Source organism: Calliopsis andreniformis, chromosome 10 (assembly GCF_051401765.1).
Source record: "Calliopsis andreniformis isolate RMS-2024a chromosome 10, iyCalAndr_principal, whole genome shotgun sequence".
NCBI lineage: Eukaryota > Metazoa > Arthropoda > Insecta > Hymenoptera > Andrenidae > Calliopsis > Calliopsis andreniformis.
The window spans coordinates 5361138-5388057 of NC_135071.1; the positions used below are offsets into that span (position 1 = coordinate 5361138).

General features: G+C 40.0%; 1 protein-coding gene and 1 pseudogene across 1 annotated transcript in view; both read left to right on the forward strand.

The window, feature by feature from the left end:
* The window catches only part of LOC143184827 (uncharacterized), a 97989-nt gene that overhangs the window by 70011 nt on the left and 1058 nt on the right, over positions 1 to 26920 (forward strand). Inside the window, exon 9 of the mRNA XM_076387330.1 lies at positions 26428 to 26672. Coding sequence (XP_076243445.1) covers positions 26428 to 26672 — 245 coding nt within the window. The remainder of the gene's footprint in view (positions 1 to 26427; positions 26673 to 26920) is intronic.
* On the forward strand, positions 12432 to 13534 carry LOC143184750 (uncharacterized; annotated as a pseudogene).

Here is a 26920-nt window from a genome sequence, read left to right on the forward strand (position 1 = left end):
CTGGTTTTCTTCCAGTCTTGTTTGGTTCTTTAGGCGCTCGATTTTCTGGCTGCTGTTGCTCATCTAAGTTATACTGCAGGGTATTGTCTGCCTCCGTTGTTGCATATTCTATTTCTGTATTTTCTTCACTCTCTTGTATTATTTCCTCATCAAACATTGGTATTGTTTTATTAACCAAGCTAGAAAATTTATTTATACTATCTTCGGTGTTTCCATTCTTATCTTTTAAAAGGCTTGATCCTTTCGCGTTCTCGTCGAATTTTCCACTCCTTACCGCATGCATTTTTTTCTTAAAGGGGTCGAATACTCTGTAAGCCCTCGAATTTTCCGAATAGCCTACGAATATTTCTTTCGTCGTCCTGTTATCTAGCTTATTTCTTAACGGTTTTGGTACATAATAATACATAATGCACCCAAATATCTTCAGGTATGACGCGGTAGGTTTCTTACCCGTCCATAGTTCTTTAGGGGTAACCTCCTTTCTTCCTTTCGATATCGACATATTTTTTAAGTATGCCGCCGTTGAAACCGCTTCCGCCCAGAAATTCATTGGCAACTCCGTATCTGCCAGTAATGCCCGAGCCTTATCCATTAAGGTCCTATTCATTCTTTCTACTATTCCGTTACTTTGAGGACTATAAGGCACGGTTCTTTAGTGAAGTATTCCTTTTTCTTTTGTAAATTCTTCGAATTTCTTATTTACAAATTCGGTGCCGTTGTCAGTTCTAATTTTCTTGAGATTCTTACTTAGCTGGTTTTCGTATCTGTTTACATATTCAGTAAAATATTCAAATACCTGGTCTTTATGTTTCATAAAATAAACACATGTGTACTTGCTGTAATCATCTACCAGGACTAATATATATTTACTTCCACCCATCGATTCTGTAGGCATCGGACCACACACATCAATGTGAACCAATTCTAATAAGTCATTTGTCTTCTCACCTTCTATCGATCGGTATGGATCCTGTGCAAACTTTCCGAGTATACATGCTTCGCATTTTCCGATGTTCTGAGTAGTATATTTCAAGTCTCTTATTATGTTGTTTCTTTTCATTATGTTTAGGTATTCTTCGCATATGTGTCCTAAGCGTTTGTGCCATAGCGTTTTGTCCTTCTCTGTCATTCTGCATCCTTGATTTAAGGTTTCTTCCTGTTCGGGTATCTCTTCCTCTACTTGCATGGACAAGTTATTTTCATTTTTCAATTTCGTATCTAATATGTACATACCATCTTTTTCTTCTGCTTCTCCTAATAAAGTATCCATCTTTCCTATTATCTTTGCACCTTTATTATTGAAAATAACTCTATTTCCTGATTCTATTAGTTGGCTAACTGACAGCAGGTTATTTCTTAATGACGGCACATATAATACATTATTAATGCATAGATTTCTCATACCTTCTGCAGTCATTGTAGTTACTTTTACCTTCCCAATTGCTTCAGTATCGATAGATTTATTACTTTCTGCTAGACCTATAGTCGTTCTATAAGGCTTTGTCTCTTGCAGTATATTACGATTGGGTGTCATGTGTGATGTGGACCCAGAATCCAATGCCCAATCGCACGCTGCATTTCTTTCATTTCCGACCTTTTCTTTTGCAGGTCTCTCGATCCAGGTGCATAAGCAATATTCATCTTCTTTCCTTATTGCAACACTCGCTTGTTCTCTGTATTTTCTATGATACCTGTTTCCAGTATTAAAATTTGTTTGTTTTTGTCTTACCTCGTTATTTTTGTTATTTTTATAGAAGCAAGCCTTTGCAATATGATTATTTCTTCCACAAATATAACAACACTGACTTCGATTAGTCTCCTTTTTCCTGTATGTAAATGCTTTCAATGCCTTCTCATTCTTCCAATTAACTGACGTTTGGTGCTCTCCATTGCTTGCATCTAGTGCAATCTTTTGCTCTTCTTCCTCCAGAGCTTGTTGGACCTCACTTAGTTCTATTGATCGCTGGGTTCTTAATACTGTTGCAACTTTCTCAAATTTTGAATGTATTCCACGCACTACATGATATACTACCTCTGTTTCTTCAAACGAGAATCCTATGCTAGCGCTTTTAGAGACAATATTCTTAGCGCGTGTAATGTAATCTATAACTGATTCATTACCTGTCATTTTGAGGTTCCTTAATTCTACTGCAAGGTCTATTCTTCTGTTCTCTGTTTTCCCAGCATGCATGCGTTTCAGTTCATTCCATATTACCTTTGCTCTAGATTCTGTTAGAAGTTGCCCTGCCTGATCATCTGACAAGGTTGTGATAATGATGCCAAAGGCTTCATCGTTTTTAATTTCCCACTGTTCTCGAGCCTTGGCTTCAACAGATTCTGGTTGTCGGCTAATAGGTGGTTCCTCATTTTCAATAACTTGTTTATATGACCGTCTCGCACGCAATACGGCACTCACTTTCAATGCCCATACATGATAGTTCTTATCATTTAGTGCTTCTATTCTATTATAGGAAAGCGACAAGTTTTCCGTCATTGTGCATTCTCTTTGTTATAACACCACGTGCTTTTTCTAACCTCACTTTACCACGTGCGAAACTTCCTAACCACCGATTTGAGCCAACCACGGTCTGCTACCACATTGTTGGTATAGTTTATAATAATGCACTTTATTATTATTACAATAACTACACTTTAACTAAATTTTGCTCTTGTATAATGGTTTTAAAAAACTAAACATAATATAGCTTTTGTTCGCCCGACGCATGGTCACCATGTACAGTAATGTTGCGGACGAGAGCCGTTTCGTCTACACGGACGAGAGCCGTGGTTTATCCCCACTACCTCGTTTGATACGTGCCGCCGAGAAACCAATTCTTGGAACCATCGCGTTCGAGCTCGACGCCCGAGAACAAGGACGTCATAAAAAACAACGATAGCACTAAGGATTTAAATAGGAAAAATTGAAGTTTCTTATTCGCAAACAGATTTTCACGCAAGTAACACCAATCGATTCCTTGTGCTCTCCCGATTAAAATGATGTCAAATACGACATGATTCCGATTATTTGTAACAAAGATACATAAAACTTCGTTTGTAGAACGAAAGGTCATGCTCGTAAACAGACCCGGGCGCGACTCTCGTCCGTGAGTGGTAGTCGATTTTAAGCACGACCAGTCCCGAGCGCTACTCTCGTCCGTGAATGGTAGTCGATTCTAAGGCACGACTAGACCCGAGCGCGACTCTCGCTCGCGAGTGGTAGTCGATTCGACGAACGCGGCTCTCGTCGTAGGGCTAACTCCCTATTATGTATGGGTCATTCCACGCGAAATCGGGCACGTTTCGGAGCAAGTTCTTGTAATTTGCTCAAATTTGAATATGTTGTAGTCTTTAACGATATTTAAACGTACCCCAAAGGATTTTTCAAAATTTTGAAAATTGTCGATTTTACAGCTGTTTGAAGTTAAGTGCTACCTTTTTTTTAAAAAATTATAGCTATTGAAATAGTAAGCGGATGGAGATGAGCTTTACGGTGCTTATAGAGAAAATATTGAAGTTTGTAAATAAAATTATTTCATTTAAAAAAAATTGTTTTTTAATCATCTTTTTTGCAATTATTTTAAACAAATGCAGGTTTTTAAGATGATGCGCGATTTTAAAAATCTGAAAAAAAAGGAGAATATAGTTTGATCCTTCCCCTTGATGGACAAACTTTCAAAAAGATGGACATTTTAAAATTGGCCCTGTGAAAATTGCCGAAAGTTGACGCTGCGTTGAGTCGCACTGCTGTGGCGGGCGCGTCATCGCTGGCAGCCTACTCGACTCCAGCGGACGAATGTGCGTTACTATTTGCAATCAAGGCGACTTCACCCAACATTATTCTAAATTATCTCCGACCATTTGCAAGGTTTAATGCAATTAATAAATATTGGTAACTCAATCTTCGTCTTATTCTTGAAAACATAAATATAATCTCTTAAATCCTAGCTTTCATTTCGAAGATTTTGGTATTAATGCAGAATGGCACTTTTTTGCAACTTCACATGGCAAAAATGAATGTGAACTTGTCAATAAGTATCATTGACAAAGAGTGAGTTACCAATATTTGCCACCTTGATCGCAAATAATAACGCACATTCGTCCGCTGGAGTCGAGTACGCTGCCAGCGATGACGCGCCCGCCACAGCAGTGCGACTCGACGCAGCGTCAACTTTCGGCAATTTTCACAGGGCCAATTTTAAAATGTCCATCTTTTTGAAAGTTTGTCCATCAAGGGGAAGGATCAAACTATATTCTCCTTTTTTTTTCAGATTTTTAAAATCACGCATCATCTTAAAAACCTGCATTTGAAAAAGATGATTAAAAAACAATTTTTTTTAAATGAAATAATTTTTTTTACAAACTTCAATATTTTCTCTATAAGCACCGTAAAGCTCATCTCCATCCGCTTACTATTTCAATAGCTATAATTTTTTAAAAAAAAGGTAGCACTTAACTTCAAACAGCTGTAAAATCGACAATTTTCAAAATTTTGAAAAATCCTTTGGGGTACGTTTAAATATCGTTAAAGACTACAACATATTCAAATTTGAGCAAATTACAAGAACTTGCTCCGAAACGTGCCCGATTTCGCGTGGAATGACCCGTATTCCCTCATATTTTTGTGTTTAATTATTTAATGACTGAAGTTAGTAAGAAAAAGAAAGCGTAACACAAAAAGTATATATGTTCCGTTTTAAACGTTTAGAAATTTTTATCTTTTTATTTTCAATATCTTCTTTCCGACATCGATTAAATATAATATACATAAATTCTGTTAGTCAAATCTTCATTTCTATCATTTTTAGCTCGTAAAGAACTGATAGAAAAGTAACTTTGACGATTCTCCGTAACCGTCGCAGGGTTCCAACCTTTATTATTTAAATATCTTTATTATAAATAATAGGAATCATGTCGTATTTAATATCATTTTTATCGGGAGAGCACAAGGAATCGATTGGTGTTACTTGCGTGCAAATCTGTTTGCAAATAAGGAACTTCAATTTTTCCGATTAAATCCCTAATGCTATCCTTGTCTTTTCTGACGTTATTGATTTCGGGCATCGAGCTCGAGCGAGACCCTTTTTTCTGCTTCTCCAGTCGTGTACCAATTATCTCGGCGACTGAGAGCAAAGGAAGCCAAATCGACTACCAGTCGCGGACGAGAGTCGCAACCAGACCCGAGAGCGGCTCTCGTCCGCAACATTACTGTACTCTCGATTCGAACGACCTCTATCTTGCGTGATCATTCACACACACACATCATCACTATTTCTAATCTATTTCGAATCTAATGGTATTGGTGTGGTAGTTTCCTTGTATTGATTTTAGTTTATTCCATACTATTTATTCCATACACATGGTGCTAGCAGATAAGCTGTTAGCTGTGTGTTCGTTTCTCGAGCACTGTTTAGCCATGTGTCCTTCTCCGTTATAGGAGAAGCAGTTTGGTTTGTCAGTGGTTGCAAATATTCTGTATTGTATCTCGTCATGTGTGGCTATGAATGATGATAGAAAAATACATTATAAAAATACTAAATAAGAAAAATACATCCGTATAGACTGTAAATTATCTCACCATTCAGTGGTTACACTAAATTAAACTAAAATTTCTCTAGATGTTGAGCTCAAGATATTAAATATTCAGTGTGCTCGATGTGGCAGGCGAAAAAGGAGGACATGTTAGATTTGTTGAAATTTATTTCTCCATGCATTATTCCATCATGCACTTTTTTAAGCATTAAAGACCAATACAGCTGAAGAAAGTGGTGAAGAATCCACCAACGAATAAGTTTCTTTAGTATATAGTGTACAGTAAACTTGTAGTCTATTAAAAATAACATTTGTGTAACTTATGATTATTAATACATTAATAGATATTAATAAATTATTATTATTAATGCATTAATACACTACGTCACATGCAGTAAATTACTTTCTCACAAAGAAGTAGTATCACAATTCAGTGCAATAATGGCACTTCATTATTCGTTACGTTATTGTTTGTTTACTTTTGAAAAAAATATGAATTTTATTTTAAGTTATAATGACACAAGTACTGTTCTTTCGCTTTATTCTGTTAAAATAAAGTTACATTTTGTATTTAATTTTTTGATACATGTTGATTTATTTTTCACTTAGATACACTATATTCAGTTTCATCGAAATTGGTTACTATCTCATGGTGTATTCTCTTTATTAGTTTTGCTAGTAATACGTAGATTGTAGACAAATTAATTTTATAATATTTGAGTATTTCCATACATAACTGAAATATTTATCACATTTAATTTGAAATATGTTGGGACAAATTAACGTAGAAGGGAAATAATTGAATTTCTATTTCATTTATTCATTTAACCTGTTGGTGTGTCTTTTTGTCACTATACGTATATTAATATACAGTGTGTTTCATAACATATAGAACCCACTTTAGGAATTGATTACATGCTTAAAAACAATGAAAAAAGGTCATATAAACACATGTCCTAACTATCTTCGTTGATGAGATATAATGAATTTTCTGTTTTAATTAACATTACAGAAGATGTTCAAAATGACTACCTTATATTTGAAAACAAGCCTGCACTCGTCTTGTCATCGATCTTGTTACTCTATCTATCATTCCTGGTATTTCTCAAATTTGTTGTGTAGGAGAAAAAGGTGTTGTGCGTCAGGAAGGTCTCCTTCGATTGCCTAATGACGACCGCTCGTCGCTCGCGGAGCGGCATATTACGCATAAAGGGCCACACACACACGCCGCACGCCCAAATCAACTACAGTTGGAAGCATTGCTCTATTCTATTTCGTAGTATTTCAGAATTTTTAATCGATGTTGCATATACAATAGATTTTAAATGTCTCCACAAATGAAAATCGAATAGATTCAAATCCGGAGAACAAGTATGCCAAGCAATCGGACCTCCACGACGAATCCATTTATTTGCAAAATGTTGATTTAAAAATTGCTTAGCTACTTGACTAAAATGCAGCGGAACTCCATTATGCATAAACCACGTACGAAGTCTAATATCGATTGGAACTTCCTCTAATATTTCGTGTAAATACGTGCTCAAAAAATCAACGTACTTTGTGCCTGTTAGTTTCCTATCAAGAAAAGAAGATCCAATTAAAAATTTATCAATTGTTCCTGTCTATATGTTTAAACTAAACTGCTGTTGATGTCTAGACTGCACAATAATATGTGCGTTCACTTCATCCCAATAATGATTATTATGAAAATTTAATATACCATATTTGGTAAAACCAGCTTCATCAATAAAAACTATAGTATGCAAAACTTTCTTCACATTCACACATTTCTAAGAACCAAGTCAAAAAACTATACTTGATTGAAAATTAGTTTCAACAAGTCCTTGTACTTGCTGAAAATGGTAGGGGTAAAATTGCTGCTCTCGCAAAATTCTTCATACCGTCACCTGTGAAATACCGCATTTTCCGTTCTTGCTATTCTTCTTGCTATTCTTCAAGTACTGTCTTCATTATTCCTTTCAACATGACAGAAAACCCGCTTGTCAAATCTAGCATTTCTATTAATCGGTCTACTAGTGTTTGAACTTTTTTTCTGAAAGCAACCAGTCGTTTGTGTATTCTTTGAAATGTTTTGTTTGTTTGATATACACCGATTGGGAAAATATTATGAGTATAAACATCTTGCTTCACTTGCATTACACATACATAGCGAGGCCATATATTAAATGCATATTTGTCATATTTAATTTAGAGTAACGTAAGTAAGCTATTATCACTTCAAAAACGATCTTATACGACATATGTTATGATTATTAATAAAAACTAAACTGATTTAGAGAGTATGGCTGTGACCACGCCGGTGCGTGGTCGCCGGGGGGAGCGAGGAAGAAGGTGCCGCCTCAGTCGAGCGCCGCACAATGGTCTAAAATCCCGAAAATGTGGCCAAAATGTTAAAAATGAAATGTTGTATAATGGATTTTCCCTCATTTTACATTGAAGTATACTAGTTGAAGAATAACAAACACACATATAAACACAGTTATATTCATTTATTTACGACCTACGTCCCCTTTGATCTCTACGATCACGTACTTCACGCTATTCAGATAACGTTTTCTTTAAGGAATTATATGCTTTGCAGCATCGTTAAGCCTAAACTTTTGTTGCTTATTTTATTGTGTCTGTTAGGAAATCTGGACCAGAGTGTATGTTACTTTTGAAATACCGCTTGAAACTGTACAGGAAGAAGAAGAAGTTCAGATACTCAATAATAATGTTTGCGTATCAATAACTTGGTTGTCCGATGAGGTCCGGATTTGATTCTTGTATAAATTTATAACCCCTAATGTTTTTAATATGCTGCAAAAAATTAGCTGCTACTATCTGCTACTCGATCTCCTACAAATTTTTTAAGTTATACAAATTACATGTTAGAAATACACGCGACGAATAAGAAATTGTCCCTTAGACGGTTCTGGGGTAAGTGCCGTGGGATTCATCACAATCCTCTTACCAAAAGGCATAGCCTTCCCCACTCCGTGGCCAGATCCTTTAGGAACAATATTCCCATTCTTTAGCAACACGGTGTCGGACCGCTTGCCTTTTTACAAACACTCGCTCTTCTTCTAAACAGTCATACAACACCCGATGGCTGGGAGGCCCAACGTAGCCATCAGCCATCGGTCGCCGACAGGACTGTTTAGTCTCATGCATCCTCAATCAGCTTTTCCTAAACTAAGACCCTGTCATAAATTCATCAAAGACCCGTCATCGCTCGGCTATTCGTCCCAAACTTTCTCTTAAAAATACGTTGACGCTAACATACACTTTACTTGATACATCATACGGAGCTACTTATTCAACCACTTTAAACTATTTATAAATTATTTGTTATATGAAAAAATGTTTTAAATAGGAGTTCTATGGTATCAAAAGGGTTTAGAATGCAATGATTTATTTTTCGTTATTTTGTTCATTTATTGAGATGTAGAGCTGTAGTCTGGTTTAAAAATGTATGTTTAATCCTCTCACTCGAAAAATTATTGACTACTATGTAAAAACCTAAAGGTATTCTTTTTTACAAATTGTTTACAACGTAACAGTAACAGAAACAAAAGCTGAGGTTGTATTGCAAAGCTTGCTGGATCTTACTGTCCAGAGGATCATACAATTACAGGCTGATGTATTGAGTACCCTTAAGAGTAGGCAACTAGAAAATTTAACTCTAATTTCAAAATGGGGATTCGATGGTAGTTCGGGACATAGTGAATATAAGCAAAAATTCACAGAATCGAATAACACTGATTCAAGTATCGTACAGACTTCTCTTGTTCCTTCGCAACTAATCAGTGTATATATTGATGGAACCGATAAGGAAAAAGTTATTGTTTGGCAAAATTCTCAACCGTCTTCAACGAGATTCTGCCGACCAATAAAAATAGAATTTAAGAATGAAAGCACGGATATCATTATTCAAGAAAAAGAATATACATACAACAACAAATAGCCAAATTAGAACCATCTTCTTTCATAACGAATAACTTTAACGTTAAGGTAAAACACAATCTACTATTCACCATGATCGATGGAAAAGTTTGCAATGCAGTTGCACATGTCACATTATCCCAAAGATATTATTTATGCAAAGCAACATCATAAGATTTCAATAACTTAGACAAAATTTTGAAATTACCAATAGATGAAAGTTTGCTAAAGTTCGGTTTATCAACTTTACATGCTTGGATCGGATTTTTCGAGACCGTTATACATCTCTCTTATAAATTAAAAATAAGAAATTGGCAGGCACAGAAAGAAGAAGATAAGATACGTGTAGAAGAGAGAAAGAAATTAATTCAATATTTATTTAAATCAGAATTGAGCCTCATAATTGATAAACCGAAACAAGGATCCGGAAACAGTAATGACGGTAACACTGCTCGCCGTTTCTTTGCCAATACTGGAAAGGCATCAGAAATAATAGGAATCGACAAAAATTTAATCGAGCGATTTCATATAATGCTTATTGCGTTATCCTGTGAATTTAAAATAAATGCCTTTAAATTTAACATTTATGCTCTGGACACGACAAAATTATATATAAAGAAATACGCGTGGTTTTCAATACCCACAACAGTCCACAAAATTTTGATACACCGATTTCAAGTAATCGAAAATGCACTTCTTCCAGTTGGGCAGTTTTCAGAAGAACCTTTGGAAGCCCGTAACAAGGACATCAGAAAATATCGCGCAGACTTTTCCCGTAAGGCATCTAGGATAAAAACATTGGAAGATATATTTCATAGAATGATACTTTCTTCAGATCCTGTTATTGCAAGCACCAGACATAGACATACAATCAAGAAGGTTATCAAATGTCTCCCAGTACAAGTTAAAGAATTATTAAATGAGCCAGAAGTATAAATAGTCGTAGTGAAAGAACAGTAGAAAATGATTTACACGAAAATAACGATGGGGACAGAGATTGTTAAGACACACATTTTTTAAGCTATTGTATTTTCTTTCGTTTATGGAACTGCAAGGCCTGCGTAGAGCAATAAAACATCTGGCGACCGTCAGGGTCAGGGTTAAGCGTAGGTTCTGCGGTGCCTTGCAGATTTTTGTCCGTTTTGACCGTGCGACCCCCTCTCTGATTTTCCCACCTCTACCCAATGTAAGGGTTTGGAAGTTTTCCTTAGACAAGAAGAAGTCGAAGAAGACAAAACTGTTTAGACCACCAAGCTACAACCAACCTTTGAGTAAACGATTATACATTTGTTCCGAGAACTAGTCTATATAATTAACCCATCCACACAAGGTTAAGTCGGAGTGTGTGATTACACGTAAAATCTCGAACTACGAAGTTACGTGTACAAACAGAGATACTTTCGATTTCTTTGTATAAATGCTGTAAAAATGTTAAATAAAATAACTTATATGCACACATATGAGAATTTACAATTTCATTTTTATTATGTATAATTATGCAAATAATAATAACAGTTAACGTAAAATATTTTTTGATTCATTTATTGAAATGCGTGTTCTATTGAATTAGTGAAATGATAATATAAATCAAAATTAGATATAGTTTTCAATGATTTTGATATTTTTTAATATATTTGGCAGTCGCGCTCCCCAGTTAGGCGGTCGCTGTCGGTTGGGAGCCGCTGCTCCGCTCAGTACGCAATGGGGGCGACATTTGTCCCAACGACGGCGTCGGCGGGTGTGGGGAGCCACTGCTCCACTCGGCGTTTACAGATCGCACGAAAGTACGATCATCGAGATCGGAGTCGATGAGTGGCGCTACAGGCTACGACGACTGCGCCACCCCTTGACCTTGGCCAAGGGGCCCGTTTGTCTGTCTCCACCTGGCTATGCCACGGGTGAGACCCGAGTGGAGAGTGAACTTTCCCGTCTAGGATCACAGTTTGACCACAGGTAGCGGTTACACCACCTCCGAGGGTCCGTTGGAGGACTGAGGACAATCGGTTACAAACAAAAGAGAGAACCACCGTAAACGCTTTCACAGGATCGCTCGCTATGTGCACGTATGGTAGCTGGAACGCTCTCCTCCTCGGTGCGGTTTACATGTCGTATATTTCCACGGTGTCTTATCTTTACGTGTCTTATCGCGGGATTTCGCGGTGGCCACCTCGCGGCCGCGGTGTGAACTAGGTTCGCCTGAGGCGGTCTCGAGTGGGGAGTTCGCGGTCTCCCTTTTATGCGTTACATGGCGAAAGCGAAATTTTCAAACAGTCACATGAAAGACATCAAATAAGTATTATTTACAAATGGTGTGATTTCTTGGTTATGAACTATTGCGGTCTATGGATTGAAAGGCCGAATAAATGCTTTGTTTATAAAATTCATTATATTTTATAAAATTGTTTATAAAATTCATTATATTTTATAAAATTGTTTATAAAATTCATTATATTTTATAAACAAGCATAGATAGGATATGTGTTTATATGACATTTCTTATTGTTTTTAGGCATACAATTAGCTCCGAAAGTGGATTTCACATGTTATGAAATACCCTGTAGAATATAAGCGAAATTAGCTAAATTGCAAGAATAACGGGTATATTTTCATAAATTTATAATGCACTATACATAATTCTAACACATTTTTGGTTTCATTAAATCTTTTGATTTTTGGGTAATTATTGACAAGTACTTACTCCTCACCGATTTTTTTGAACCTTTTTTATATCATGTACCTTGATATTTAGATTAATTTATTTAAATGAAATAATTGTCGCTCTCTTCTCGTTTTCGAGATAAAGATTTTTATGTGTACGAGAATGAGGATCGCGAGTACCTCTATGTTAGTCATACGGTGTTGGCGGAATGGAAGTTGTACGCATGCGCGTCTTATAAGGGTTCACGAGACACGCATGCGTATATATGCATTCTACATTATTAGCAACAATGGCTTCCATGATAACTGAATTGTCATTGCTCGATTTCGAAAAACTCTTGGGAATTAATAGCACATTAATTGATTTCCTACTAGATCATGGTGTGTTATCTAAAACAATAACATGCAAAAAGTGCGGGGCTGAATTGTCTTTAAATTACGAGAAATTAATATTTTCTTGTAGAATAATGTAGTAAATGTAAAAATGCCCACAAAAAAAGTGTAAAACTACAATGTAATTTCTACATGAGTGCGAAAAAAAATTCTTGGTTTGCTAATTCCCATTTAGATATAGCACCTACTTGTCGTTTCATTGCATACTTTTTGCTAATGAAACCACCAAGGCAAGAATTTCTAAAACAGGAATTAAATTTATACGATAGAACAACAGTAGATAGGTCTAGTTTTTGTCGAGAAGTAAGTATTTTATAAATACTCATAATTAAAACCATTGTTCATAAAAAACGTGATATATATTATAGGTTTGCGTCGACTTTATACAAAGCAATTTTGAGAAATTAGGAGGGCCAGGAAAAATAGTAGAAATCGATGAAGCTAAAATAGGCCACAAGAAGTATAATAGATGACGTATTATTGATGGGAAATGGATTTTTGGAGGAATCGAACGAAATTCCAAGAAGTGTTTCTTGGTCCCTGTTCCTAACAGAAACCAAGAAACTTTATTACAAATAATAAAAGAATGGATTCTACCCGGAGCAACAATTATTTCCGACTGCTGGAAATCATAAAACTGTTTAAAAAATAATGACTTCCAGCATTTAACTCTGAATCATAGTTTAAATTTTGTCGATCCGGAGACAAGTATATTTTCCGTGTAGGTTAATAAAATAGGTCAATTAGTTTGTTCATAAATAATTCTAAATATAATATATTTAAAAAACATATTTAGGTACGCACACTCAAAATGTAGAGCGTTCGAAGCAATGTTCCGCGATATGAAGCTCGCGAAGTACACATGGAAGGATATTTAGGCGAATTCATGTTTAAAAGAATGTTTCTGCATAAAGACAAAATTTCCAAATTTTTTAAATGCATTGCCGAATTCTACCCTCCAAACCTTGACCAACGAGAAAAATTAAGGAACAACGAAGGAACTGAATAGGAAATAAATTAATGTGCTAGACATAAATCAGCTCTTTTCAGGGTTACTATATTTCAACGTAGAAACACTCAACAATTATTCAGGGGTCGGAGCATCCGGTCGGGGGTTGATAGTATTAGCAGGATAGTAGCTATACCTATACAATCTTACGCGCGATCGCGAGATGCGCGGAGATGTCATATTTTTGAGCCATTATATACTCACTACACAAAAAGCAAGGGTTCAACTTGGAAAATACTGTCTGCCTTCGGAAATCTGCCACAAAAAAGGGGGATGTTATATTATTTCGCGCCATGGAGAACTAACTGACGACAAAAGCTAGTAAGTTGATTTCAACTAGTTGGCGACACATGTTTATTTTACTACTCGCTCCACCGTGGCGTGCTGCACGCGCGAAAAAAATATAACATCCTCTTTTCTGTGAAAGACCACCGAAGGTAGACTGTATTTTCCAAATTGAACCCTTGTTTTTTGTGTGGTGAGGGGGGCTTCGCCCCACCAGACCTCCCACCGGGGCTCTGCCCCCGGCCCCCGGTATGCGTGCGGTCTGCGCCCCCACACACCACTTAAGATATCTCAACTGATTAAAGTTGTTGCGAATGGTTACCGCGGCTGCCTCTTCGGCGGCCACGATTTCGAATCTAACCCAGACCTATTCTGATTACTGTTTATATCCGCTTTTGTAAATAATAGCCCAAGTAATATGACATCCCCTTTTCCGTGACAGACTATCGAACGTAGACTGTATTTTCGAAGTTGAACTCTTATTTTTCAGGTACAAAAACTCGGTCTTAGCAGTACCGTATGATTAATATGGAGAGACCTGCCACGATAATTTTCGAACATATACAAATTTTTATCTCGAAAACGAAAAGAGAGCGACAATTATTTCATTTAGATAAATTAATCAACGTATCAAGATACATGATATAAAAAAGTTTCAAAGAAATCGGTGAGGAGCAAGCACTTATCAATAATTACCAATGTTTGGAATGCACTAATTAAAAGAATTGTTTATACAGCAATCCCAACGATATAGTTATGACTGTGACAATTGCTGTTTTCAACAATCAGGGATTTCGAAAGCCTTCATTGCTAAATAATGCTGATCAAATGTTTTCCAGATATAATCGGTAAAATATATTTTCCAAATATGTAGTAATATTGGAATGTTACTGCAAGTTTAGGATTTTCAGCACGATTCCTGGAATAAGATGTGCGGTGTGGGTTAGGGCAGTATTATATAGAAAGAGAATAACTGAATTTCTGTTTCATTTTGATTTAACGTGTTATACCTTTTAAAACAAATGTATAAGCGTCTTTGACATTTCTTAGTCAACGCGTTTGATGTATGTTACTATCATTAGCGTATATCCATCGCGACGTGACCGTCCCGCCGAGCCGTATTCGGCTTAGAACGGGCGTGCAGATCTGGCCACGACGGGTCCCACGCCTTGATTTTTCCGTGGGCGCCAGGTATCTTTCGATACCGGCGTGGAACGCGTTTCCCGTTTTCCCAAAACCGCGGCCCGGGCCAGCTCTTCGCGCGGAGAGGGGCGAGGTTCTTTCGAACGCAGGGTGAGGAACGCTTCGGGATTTCGGGTTCTTACGGCGAGAACGCCAGCTAAAACACGGCTTTCTCTGGTATTAAAAGATGTATTTGAGCGAGAAACGTACAGGAGTTATGCGATTTCTTTCACGTGCGGTCCCGCGACACGTGGCCGCGAGCAGTTACCTGTTCCCCGCTACAATGATCGCGTAACAAAGGTTTTCGAGCGACGACGAGGCTGAAACGCACGTTTGACACGCGTAAGAGAACCGCCCGCGTGGCTGCTGTTACACCGAGGTTACACCGAGGTTACACCAGCAAGCCGAAGATGTACCCGCACGCGACAACCGTTTGCTAACACACCGCTAAGCCGCAGACTCGCCGTTTGGCCGAGCCCGCAGGCTTCGAGAAACCCGCACGTGAAGGCTTTCTTCCTGTAACACGGCCTATGCGACCACCAGGAGTCGGCCCTCTCAAGATTTCGCTTACGAACCGATCTAGTCCGAGTCAACCGGGGAGAACAATGGAGGAAGACTTACCACCTGTGACCTGGTCGACGTTCCGCACAAGAAGAAGGCCGAGATCGATGCGTGCGGCAGGATCTCGGCACGCGACGCTTCCCCCACTGTGCCCTGATTGGCTCGCTCATCTCGCGCGATCTCGCGACCAATAAGGGTAGATTCACACTACACCGTAACGTAACGTAACGTAACGTAGCGGGTCAAAAGCCAGAATATCAGTCCCTGAGTTTTAAATGAAACCATTCACACTACGCCGACGGTGACCGGCACCGCTCGTTCGTTCTCACTACACGCAGCGTAACGTAACGTAACGTAGCGGGCCGACGGCAAGAGATATTGTTGCCTTGTTTTTAAATGAAGCAGTTCACACTGTACCGACGTCGGCCGTAACGTAACGTAAGAAATTCGTTGCCAACGATATTTTCTACGGTGACCACTTCAATGGGACCTTTTTTATGACCCTGGAGTGCTTTGGTGCGAAGCTCTCGGAACCCGCATCCCAGGGGTTCGGGAAAAAAGTAAACAGAAGTATGGTACCTAGTAATGAGAAGTCATTTTTATAAATTCATATGTGATCTTCACAGAAATGTAACCGGTGAAATGCTGATGTTTTTCTGATTAAAATGATACCAAGCGTGATATAAATGTGATTATTTTTAAGGGTTTTAATAAAAAGAATACTTAACTTCTGAACGATATGCATTATAATGGATATAATGGAGTACAATCTTTCAACATTTTATACAATGTCGAGAACTCTCCTTCTGTGGCTCTTGCTCTCCACATATCGTGCACCCACGTTTTCTTCTCCTTGTCGTCTTCTTTTCTTCTTTCCTCCTCTTCTAAAACTACGGCAATGATAGCCATTTCTTCTTCGGAGAAGTCTGACATGTCCTTTCGTTTAGATGTTACCACGTGAAAGAATCGAGAGCACTGTATTGCATTTTGGTGTTGCTCCGTAATATATATAGACAACGTAATCTAGGATTTTGGTGGGGGGATGATGAGTCTAACCCTTTGTAGTTTGTTAGGGTGCCAGTAAAATAATCTTTGGACATAGGTATCTTAGCTTACTCATTTGTTTTCAACTCTCAAAACATCGGTTCATCATGGTGACTCTTCCGTGAGTCACAGCCACGGTGACCCATGCTTATAGCTAAGGAAAAGGGTCACTTTCCAACACCACTTTACAAGGCGCACTAATATTGAATGAAGAATCCTGCTGGCGAAAGTGCTGGTAACAGATCCTCGTAGGCGCACTGCAACGGTGAGCTACGGTGAGCTACGGCGAGCTACGGTGAGCTACGTTACGTTACGTTACGGTACGGTACGGTACGGTATAGTGTGAATCTAGCTTAATCCGTCACGACGTTCGAAGATTGACGGTTGATTGGCAGGTCCTCCCCGAGTCCCCCTGGGACTCAAAAAATAAAAACCGATGTTTCCATACTTTTTACTGATTACAGCAACTAGTACGTCCATTTTTCGTTCATTCCTTGTGAAATAAGTATTTTTGTACAATTTTCAATGTTTTCATACCCAGTAAAATAATGTGCAATCTGTAGGAATTACGAAAACATTGCTTTTTATTTTTTTACTATAGTATTACTTTATGAAATCGGTATTTTTAAATTCTTTTTCCTTGTTTTTTATTTCCTACAACTTGAATAATTAATTTAAAAATCTGAAAAAATATCCATAGTATGTGTTGCGATAGCTAACGTGTCTCTGATTTTTTTCATAATTTTCCATCTAATAGTTTAAGAGAAATTGAGCAATAACGTAGAGATCTTGAGTTTCTTGTACAAGACTCGAGCACAGCAAGTAGTGAATGCTACGCGTAGCTTGTGCCCTGTCACCGGACGGCCGTCCGTTCGCTATAGGCGCTCTCTGATTGGTGGATGTTTTTCGTTAATAACTCTTTAACAAAGCTTCAGAGAACATTTTTGCCAAGGAAAACGGTGTTTAGAATCACCCCAGGAATCTCCCCTTGTCGGCTCCGCCACCTTATAATGGACATTTTGTATAGTCGGCAACGCGTTATCATTTCAGATAGAGATACCGCATATACCTCTCAAGAATTTTGCGAACTTTTAGTTGAAAACGATGTACAGCATCATCATACAGCCGCGATACAAGATGGCACAAAAATACGCCTGAGTTATACGGTCGCGACGGTGCGCACATTACCCGAAACATTGCGATGTTTCCGATGCCATCGCTTCGGACACGCGTCTGACGCGTGTAAAGAGTCAAGAAACGGCAAGGAAATATGCCGTAGATGCGGACTCAGCGGCCATATCATGGCTGACTGTAAGACACTGACGCGGTGTGTGTTATGCGCAGAAAAGGTGTTCGCGGAAGCGTGCCTTCAGCACATCGCGGGATCGCTAAATTGCAATCAGTATAAGGCGTCCCTCGAAACCAGAGCGGATCGTTAATGGCTAACGCACCCCTAACGTTGCTCCAGGTGAACCTAAACCGCTGCCGCGACGCTGAGCACCTCATGCGGGCAACGGCGGCTGAAAAGCATGTTAATGTCGTGGCAGTGGCGGATCCATGGTAGAACCCTGGCGGCGGCTGGGAGTACGGGGGCACACATGGGTTGGCGGTCTGTATCACAGTTTTCAACGGCCGAGAGGCATTGGACGATCTCATGACCAGGGAACAGACCCATGTTGCATTCATTGTGGACGGCTTGAAGATAATAGCATGCTACTATAGGCCCGGAATGTCGATCCATATGTTCAACGACGAGCTGGACAAACTCGAGCGGATAAAACGAGAATGGAACGGACCGATCCTTTTCTGCGGGTATTTCAATGCGAAATCCCCTGCATGGGGATCGCGCTCGATGGACAGGCGAAGAGTGGCACTCCTAAGTTTTATGGCGCGAATAGACTTGTGTCCGGTACGAGCAAGATTTTGCATTTTGTGATCCGGCAACGTTTCACAGAGTCCGGAGGAACGAAGTCCTAACAGATGAGACTTGCTCGGATCATATGTATATATTAAATATGTATGTATGTATGTAAAGTGCCTCCACCATTTAGGTGGAACATCAAGACTTTCGACGCTACCCAAATGAAAGAAACGTACGACGCTCAGGTGGTTGATCTGCCGCCAAACCGTACGTGGGAGGAGGCTGATGTTCAGTGATACTTAAAAATAATCGATGAGACATGTATGCAATTGGTGCGGGAACTCAAACCACCGCGACGACCGAAGACCGTGGGGACAGCCGGGTGGACCCCCGAGGTGAGAGCTCTTCGCAAGGAGACATACAGGCTCCGACAAAGGAAGCAGCCGGCATACAAAGAGGCCCCCGAGATTCTGGCCCAACGCACAGAAGAATACCGAACGGTATGCCGGGCGCTAAATACAGCTATGTACAAAGCGCAAATGGAGGCATGTCAGGAACTTTGTGACAACCTAAACACAGATATGTGGGGTCGGCCATACAGGGTTGTAATGGGCCAATTAAAGGCCAAAGCACTCCCGCCCCACTTATCCAAGGAGATGACTCTTTCAAAAGATGAGATCTTTCCTATACTGGAAGAGGCGGTGTACCAACGCAACCCAATGCATGGCATACCATACCCGAGGCGGCTGTCTTGGGAAAACCCTAACGAATGGACAGTTACGATGTCTGAATTGCGAGAAGTAATCGGACGAATGAACCCAAAGAAACCCCCAGGTGGGAACAATGTACCCCCGATGGTACTCAAAGGCCTAGGGACACACGATACACCACGGCTGCTAGCCATGGTAAACAGTGTTTTCCGTAGGGGACAGTTTCCCAAGCATTGGAAATGTACTCGGCTAACGCTGCTGCAGAAACCAGCTAGGTATCCGACTAAGCCGGAGGCCTACAGGACCATTTGCATCATAGATGCGGGTAGCAAGCTTCTCAAGTATTTACTCCAGAAGCGCCTCCTTGCGCTGGTGGGCCCGGAGAGACTAGCACCAAATCAATTTGGATTTAAGCGCAAGTGCTCGACGATACAGGCCTTGCAGTGCGTTCGTCGGGTGTCAGAGGAAGCGGTGCGACGAAGGCGGTACTGCGTCCTCGTGACCTTCGACATCCGGAACACATTCAATTCGCTCCGCGGGCGAGATATATTTGCCGATCTTCAACGGCGTGGAATACCCCGATACCTCCGCCGTATTCTGTATTCATATTTTTACGATAGTGAGGTGATGTTCCTTACGGAGGGGAAGAAATATAAAAGGCGAATCTATATGGAGGTTCCGCAAGGGTCAATCATCGGCCCACTTCTATGGATCCTCGTCTATGACGATTTGATGCGAGTCCACCTACTCGCAAGCTGCAAAATAAGCGGCTTCGCAGACGATGTTGGATTGACCGTAGAAGCGAAAACCTTGGAGAAGCTGAGACGACAAGCGGGCGAAGCCACCGCGATCATTCGCCAATTGCTGATGGATCACAGCCTAACGCTAACCCTACGAAAGTTCGAATGGACTTTTCTAAACCGAAAAAGAGTACCCACCTATTTTGAGTTAGCACTCGGAGAGGTATCATTACGCCTAGCGAACACAGTTCGCTATCTCGACAGTTTGCTATTTTGAATGCGCACGAATACAAGCAAGGTGATTTAGTTGATTCGTAACGTCGATGACATAGCAGGTGCTCCAAGAAAACTATTACCACAATACGAAGATCCTTATGTTATATCTACAGTACTTAGAAATAATAGATACGTGATATCCGATATAGATGGGTTTCAGCACACTAATAAACCATATCAAGGTGTGTGGGAAGCATGTAACATGCGACCGTGGATTAATAATACGGGTGATTAATTTTTGCGTTTTCTTTTACAGTTGTAAGCAATGTTCATGTTTTCTCTCTAATACTCACAATTAACATTATATTCTTCGCTTATTTTATTATCATCTTCTTTAATGTTTGTCTTATCGTCGAATTTCCTAGATTTATAATACTAATTGTAGTTTAACCGTTTGCGTACCACGAGCCACTTTCGCGCTCTACAGATTTTGTGTCGAAAAAAATCAGCGCATTTGGCCGATAAAAACAATTGACGGCTCATTCACAATTTGTCAAAACCTGCTCAACCTTTCAGACCAGGCTTCGGAATTAACTGCTCTTTTCGGCCGATTTTCGAAGGCGACGCCTCCTTTCTCCCTCGTACGTCACTTCTCTCCGCGGCGGCCCTAGTGTTCGGAAGGCCTCAGGCGCGTGCCACAAGAATCGCGCGTCAGGGGATACCACTGACAAAACAAAAACGCATCAACAATAGTACCTCATGGGTCATGTGGAAATCTATGGATATAAGTGACGTCGCCCAAATGCGCTACGCGCGATTTTTGTGGCACGCACCTGAAGCCTTCCGAGCACTAGGGCCGCCGCGGAGAGAAGTGACGTGCGAGGGAGAAAGGAGGCGTCGCCTTCGAAAATCGGCCGAAAAGAGCAGTTAATTCCGAAGCCTGTTTTAGACGCATATACGTCGCACCGCTATCAGCAACCCAATTTGAACTTTGTTGTTACCTATTATAAATTAATAATATGTATATATGTTCATTCGTAACTTTTTATTAAGTCTCCTAACGCCGAGCCATTAGAGTTTTAAAGTAATCAAACATTGTCAACTTTTGTAAACTACATTTTGTATCTCCGAAACGAAATATAATTATAATAACATATCTACACTATCTCCAAAACCAGATATCATTAAATACACTATCTGTACTATTACACGCCTAAATTTAAATGACGACCAGTCCAACTAAATATTAATTACAAATATGCTATTGGTACATAATTCCGATCCGTTGAGTGAAATTGTTATTTCGTATTTGGTGATAAATAAAAGTTTAGATACTACAACCATTAGATATTTCGTTGAAGGAAAAGAGCCTAGCCGCATAAGGAGGTCAAAAGTGCCCCCAAACCAAATTCAACTTGCGATAGGTCATTCGATAGCAGCTTATCACAAAAAACTAGTCTGTGCCAAGTTTCAACCCTCTATCTCAACCTGGGGGGTAGTAATGGGGGTAAATAGAAAATCACGTTTTTTGGAAGTTACTCGTAACGCTATTGACTAAAAAATTCGATAAAAAATCACAGATATTACAGAGACCAAGTATTAGAATCGCTTAAAGCAAGTGATCTAACTGGGGTCCGGACAAGGTGAGAATAAGGGTATAGAAAAAAGAAACAAGTACACTCGATTAAATTTGAGTCGGCCCTTACAAGGACTTAAATACGACTTTTATTGAATATTTTACGAGCGTGGCGGGGGTTCTGTTGGTCTTCTGGACGGTCGGCTCCTCGTCCGTGGCGGGCTTGCGTCGTGTCTGTCGGTGGAGGGGGCCCTGGTCCGAACGACGCCGGTTAGCAACGTTGGCGTCTGAAAAAGAAAATAGTGACGGAACTGCGACGGTAAGCGAGAGTGTAAATTAAGCTGTACCGAATATTCCCGACTCCTGGCTGTGACAACAAGCCTGTATGGAGGGGATAGGAATACCTTACCTGTAACGCGAAGGTAATGCAGTGGACTGTATGATCGACTTTCCTTTACAATTAAAAGGATCGTCGACAGGCGAATGCGCAGAGAGGAGGAAACCTCTTCTCTACGTCTTATGCACCTTATAAAAAGGTTTGCGTCGGGTGAATCCCTGCGTGAGCAGAGATTCGCGACCTCTGAGATGTACTATTCCTAGCTGGCACTAGGCGCAGAGACTGGTGACGGCCAGAGGCTCTACGACGCGACGCCATTCACCGCACCGTGTGCATCTATTCGTCACACGGGGGTTGCTTCTAAACGGGTAGTAAAGCGCGAGTAACGCAGAGGTGATAAGCACTTACGTTTACTCTATCTGGATTTACCTGTCAACAAATGCTCCTGAGCAGTGGGCTCGATGCTCTTCCGGCGATAAGCAAACTCAAAGAATCGTGAAAATCACCGATTCCAAGAGTGCTACAGCATTGCTACAGCAATCTCTTTTTTGCAAGCTGATTCGTCTGTCGCACATATAATATTTGATAGCCGAACAGACGAATATATCAGGCCGCAAGAGAAATTGATCAAACAGCTAGAATTCTAGCGCTTCGAGGACTTCGAGCGTTTTGAGAAACCAAGTTGCTCTTATCGAAGTAGGCTCGAAATGGCTATAATGCTGCTGATTTATTGCTACCTGTCGAAGGACTGGTGCAAGACTGACTGCGAAACTCGCGCGTGTTTTCGCGAATGCGCGGAATACGCTAATTAGCCGCTACGCGGCGCACGCTTATCATATTTTAACTTTGTCCAATATTCGACAGTTTTCTCTCTCTCTCTCCCAGACTCGGACGTCCCCACTCGACGTCGGGCCTGAAATTCGAACAGCTGACACAGGTCGTTCACCTGTTCGAGTTCTACTGTAATAGCTAAAAACCAGTCATACTCCAAATTCACCGTGTTTGTTATTAGCGCAACGGAATCTCCTACCGAAGGCGACCTTCGGTTGGTTACGTATATCAACAGACAACGGTTTTCGCGAACGAGATAAAGTGCTCGTTATCATCGCTTTTTTCAACAACTCGTAACCTAACTGTGTTTTCCAACTGTGTGGCCCAAAAGGATCAATGTGGAGCGTATTGAACGGGGTAGTATCCTTTTCTATAATTTCTAATTCACCTTCAGCTTTCCCTGCTACCAGAGAATGAGTTATGCACTTAATGCAATTATCAATGTAGTCACGGACCTTCTGCTTCATAGAAAGGAACCAATAGTAGGCCAAAATCGCGCTTATTGTTTTGTCGATTCCGATATGTGCCATCTCGTCATGATAGACTCTAATTACATTGCTAATCATGGTGTCTGGGACTGCAAATAGTAATTTGCGTTTAACTTGCGGAAAACCAAGCCGTTCGCGATTGTAAAGCGTTTATGATCCTGAAATTCTAACATTTTCACTAGCTTCTGTATAATCGGGTCCGTTAACTGCTTATATTGTAACTGATCTTTAAAACTAATTTCCTCAACTAACATTAGTTGCCGGCTGAGCACATCTACATGTTGCATTTCTTCGAAAGGGCGGTGTCCGACTTTAAAATCATAGTTTTGCAGGGCTAGCGTCCATCTGGCTATTCTCGGATTTATATTAATGCGTTTCATTGCTAGGGCTAGAGCATTGCAGTCGGTGATTACTTTAAAATGTATCCCGTGTAGATACAGTTTAATGTCAAAGGGCTGATTCGGCAAGTCATCGAGATAGATTTGATCATAAATGAAGCCAAGCATCGTAATCTGAGAGTTATTCACGCCCTTAAACACGCGATCATTAGGATTTTGTAACAAATTACAATCCCTGAAATACTGGGAATAAACTGATTCTTTAATCAGATTGATGGGACTGCCTGTATCTACCAGTGCCTTTAACAATACGTCACCGTTGGTAGCTTTGGTTACTTCTACACATGAGGATCGTTGCTGCGGCAGGCTCTCCCCATTGATAGCAGAGACCTCTCGGGAGTTTGGTCCTCTCGTCTGATCTGAAGGAATCGCCAGAGGGTACACCGTTCTGCTCTGCGCTCGGTTTCTGCATCCACTGCTAATGTGTCCCTCTATTCTGCACGCAAAATCCGTTAATTTTGCGGCACAATCTCTTGACAGGTGACCAGGTTTCTTGCATCTGAAGCATGTGACTATCCTAGGATTGCTATTCATTACTTCGCGCCCCATGCGTTGCTGAACCACTCTCGGCTTGGCGACTTTGCTGTCATCCGTAATTCGTCTGACGTGGTCTAGAAAATCTGACAGTTTATCCAAGCAAGTGTCAATGACCATTCTGCGGATGTTTGGTTCCTGTACTCCAGCCGCCAAGAAATCTATTTGGTCCTTTTCCGTTAAGTCCAGTACTTCCATCAGTTTTAACTTATGTTCCGCATATTCTATAAATCGCTTCGCTGTGTGATTCCTACTCCTGGCACTGATCCGATTAACCCCTTGACGTACAATTTTCTTTCCTAATATTTTCACCTTTGCTGCCGATCTGAAACGTGTAGCTACCTCAAACTGCCAACAAAAAAGTTCCTATTGAACGAACATAGACGCCTCACGCGATAGCGCGTGATCGGCAGCGAGGATATTGCAAACAGTGCACGAGCCAGGCTCGTTAAAGTACGGCAAGGGGTTAATGAGTCCCCCGAAAAACTCCTTGATTTCAAAATATTCAAAATATACCAGTCCAAGTCCCGACCCTGGAGTTGGTTCGTTGCGGCCATCAACAAAGTGCGGTCGTTGGTGTCGTATAATTTAGCGATGTATTCCACCCGGTCCAGCCACTTCGTGACACTTTCATTATCTTTCCCAGAAAAGTCCTGTACTTGCTTCGAGATAAACTTGACATGATTCCAGTCATAGCTGTGCCCTCTACTACTGTCAGAATCCACGGTCGTGCGTTCCTTCCGAAGCTCATTGAAAAGTGAGCATCATTTGTGTGGTTAGCTGCAGGATCTCCACAATATTCATTGACTGCGGGGATGCCACGTGGGGTACAGCGTCGGCAGTATTCCTATTATTGGTATTGTCGGCAGGATGATTTGGTGACGGGATCGGGGTGGTTTTATTTGTTGACTCAACGTTTGGGGGTGGTGTTTTTTAATCTTCTCCAGGTGCTCCTACAACTGCTCTATCATGCATGCGTGCGTATCAGATTCGTGCAGCTCGTGTTTTGGGTACAAACACTTCCGTAGCAGCCGTCTCCAAAACCAAAACAATAACGAACGTTCCTGACCTTCTAACAATGTTCGAACGATCGGTTAACCGTAACCGTTATGTAACGAGCACGTATTCAGCCAAATTTATGCAATTAATTAGATTAACGAGAACTGCGTCAATTACAAACGACTATCTCACGTCTTATAAACAACTGGAGGGCAAACGTTTATGAATTTATTGCCTGCGCTTTAATGTTAGGCGAACGTAAGCACTTGCCCCTATGTCGCCCCAGAATCACATTTAACCTATAAACACCCTTATACGGTTTACTATCCCACTTCTGAGATAAATAACTACCTAGCTATAAGCTTTTATTTTTTACAACTAGAACTGAAGCTGATTGAAAGACTCCGAAGCTGATTTCCACTTCTACGACTCAGTGGTTTCTCAATCAGGCCAGTCTCCCTCTTTCCAATACGAGCCCTCACACCACGCACCTATCTCACGTACTACTTCACTTCTCGCGATACACGGCACACACGGCACACTCTCTCACACATACCACTCGCTCCTCCAGCCACCTTGCGGTCAGAATTGCTTACAGTAAAAACATTTTTTTCTCAAAAAAGCCCGTCAAGTACATTTTAAGTTTAATTTTTCAATTTGTGTATGACTCCTAAAGCGATACTTGTCTCACAAATTTTTTAGAGCGGACATTGTGTATGGCTGCTAAAGCTTATCTCGCAAATTTTTTAGAGTGTACACTAAACTATTCACATAAAATATAAAAGGCTAATGTACTTGGATTTATTATTTGATTTCGATACTTTGGAAGACCGGAATAACCACGATTTCGGCAAATGTACTTGGCGCATATTTTTACACTGACAGTATTTTTGTTGGAATACTGAATACCGTACGTCAAGGTTGTAGCTGCGTTGATGTCGAACCATACTTATCCATACGACGCTAGATAAGGTAGTGTCAATGGATGATTTCTTTCTTAGATTACATATTTTGATCAACAAAATCAGATTGCAGTGTACTTGTTCTGAGCACTATTCAAAATAAAACAAAAGTAGAAAGTAAAATTACTTATTTTTCAAACGTAAACACACTGATGGTTTATAATTACAGGTTGCACCACTCACAGACTTTCTTATTGGGCCAACGATCATAACTTATTGACACCAACTTTAAACTATACTCCTATACGATCATACAAAGCACCAGATATCCCAATGAAAACAGAAACAACAATGCAGTTGAGTTATCAACCAGTAGAAGTACCAAGTCCAGACAGAAATGTATCAACAGAAAAATCATACTATTATCCTCCTACTACTAAAATGGAAGATAGTACTACATACAATAGAAGGTATATCTGAATTTTAATTACTTTATTGGTTCAATTAATAATAGTGATACAAATACCTAATGAGGCATCTAAAACAAGTCACATGAATAACTTCCTTGACTTACTTGACTGAATTGGGGATAGGAAAAATGTATCAGATTAAACTTTAATGTTTCAATTTCTCACCATAGTTGAGATAAAATTATTAATAGGTTAATTCCGCAGAAAATAAAATAAGTAAATAAAAATACGCATCTAAGTTTGGGTTCTTGT